This window comes from Microtus ochrogaster, chromosome 1, assembly GCF_000317375.1.
Source record: "Microtus ochrogaster isolate Prairie Vole_2 chromosome 1, MicOch1.0, whole genome shotgun sequence".
Taxonomy (NCBI): domain Eukaryota; kingdom Metazoa; phylum Chordata; class Mammalia; order Rodentia; family Cricetidae; genus Microtus; species Microtus ochrogaster.
This window is the reverse complement of record NC_022009.1, coordinates 108,290,529-108,292,169: the sequence shown is the minus strand read 5'-3', so window position 1 is coordinate 108,292,169 and position 1,641 is coordinate 108,290,529. Positions and strand designations below refer to the sequence as shown.

Below are 1,641 nucleotides of genomic sequence, written 5' to 3'. Positions count from 1 at the left end.
TTATAGATTTTCTTGTAGCCAACTTATATACTTATTTATTATCCTCAAACCTGAATGTAAATACATTGGTGCTGTGACAAATGATATGGCTCCATGAATTGCATCCTCTATGTGTTCATGTGTAACTGGAACTCCTGCATTTCTGAGTCGGGTGACATAAATAAATCCATCATCTCTTAGGATGTCATGTTCACATGTGAGGACATAAGTTAACGGCATCCTCTGTAGCCAGGAGTCATTGACTAACAAAGGTGACAGTCTTCTATCCTTAATTAATGGTAAGAAGGCATTCAGCTTCCCAAATACGGGCTTCCTATAAACATGGTTCTTCTTATACTTCTCAGGAAGGAAGTGACTCCAGTTCACAAACTTGAACAAGTCTCTCGATCCTTCAGGCATGTGCTCATTTCTCAGTACTGCATTTATTGTTTCTCTCTCTTCTGTGAAATATACTATTGACAACCTAATTGCTAACTTCCTTGACAAAAAGGGACCATTTTCATACTCTCGATAAGATGGCATCCAGGTATCAATCACCTGTAGTCCAGGGTATATCATAGCTTGTGCCTTAATTTTGTTTCTGTATTCTGGATCATCCTGTAGCTATAAACAAAACACATGATGAGTGTTAATGAGTCAATAGCTTTAACAAAAAAGAATTGGTAACTTTGTTTTAATGTCCTAAGGTAAATAAATTTATTAAACTGAAACAGTATCTGAAGATTATTCTCATAACATTTACTCATGGTGTGAAAAATGAGACCCTCATTCCACCGTCTTCATACTTTGCAGCCAAACGAGACCTTGAGCTGGAGAATTCTACTAGAGATGGCAGAACAGCTATGTTTAAAAATACTTTTAGTTTTTGGTGACAAGTTGTTTTTATCTATCTATCACATACTGTACTCCTGTATTAGCCTCCAATATGACTTTAACCTAGGCATGTGTCATCATGCCCAGCTTGCTTATGTTGACATACAGGAATCTACAATAGCAGAAACAATGAATATGGTAAAACAGCATGTCGAAAACCCATTCAGATGGAGCTTGAACATTTGTTGTTACATGTTGCAAACAATTCTATCATATGCCTTACCTTCAGCTACTAGTGTTATAATATGACAGAAAACACAAAGAATAATTTACAAAAGGCAGAAGAGAAGAAGAAAGTAATGGACTATTTCATGTGTAATCTGTCTCTGCCGGAAACGGGAAGAGTCCTGAGTTTGCAGTCATAAGAAGATCCTTCCTTTCATTTCCTAGTTAGCACGCTGAAGGAGAGACCTTGCAGTGGGTCTTTGCAGCACGTGCACTTTTATAGCAGAGTGCAGCATCCCCAACTGTGTCTGCATCCCTCCACAGGAAGTTCAGGATGTGCTGGGCGCAAGGTCATGCCCTCATCAGAAAGTGAATTTATATGAAATGAGAGGGCTAGTTGAAATCTCAACAGCACATCGCAAGGAAAGTATCTGACCAACTTTAAAATGCACAACACATCATAGGTACAAAGTCTTTAGCCTGGTGGTGGTAGCACACGCCTTTATCCCAAGCACTTGGGAGGAAGAGGTGGGTGGATCTCTATGAGTTCAAGGCCAACCTGGTAAACCAAGCAAGTTCCAGGACAAGTTCCAAAGCTACAGA

The 1,641-nt window shown here is 39.2% G+C and overlaps 1 protein-coding gene across 1 annotated transcript in view; it reads right to left on the bottom strand.

Annotated features, from left to right (window-relative positions):
- The window catches only part of LOC101990466 (arylacetamide deacetylase-like 2), a 20,231-nt gene continuing 18,590 nt past the window's right edge, over nucleotides 1-1,641 (bottom strand). Inside the window, exon 5 of the mRNA XM_005344032.2 lies at nucleotides 1-603. Coding sequence (XP_005344089.1) covers nucleotides 1-603 — 603 coding nt within the window. The remainder of the gene's footprint in view (nucleotides 604-1,641) is intronic.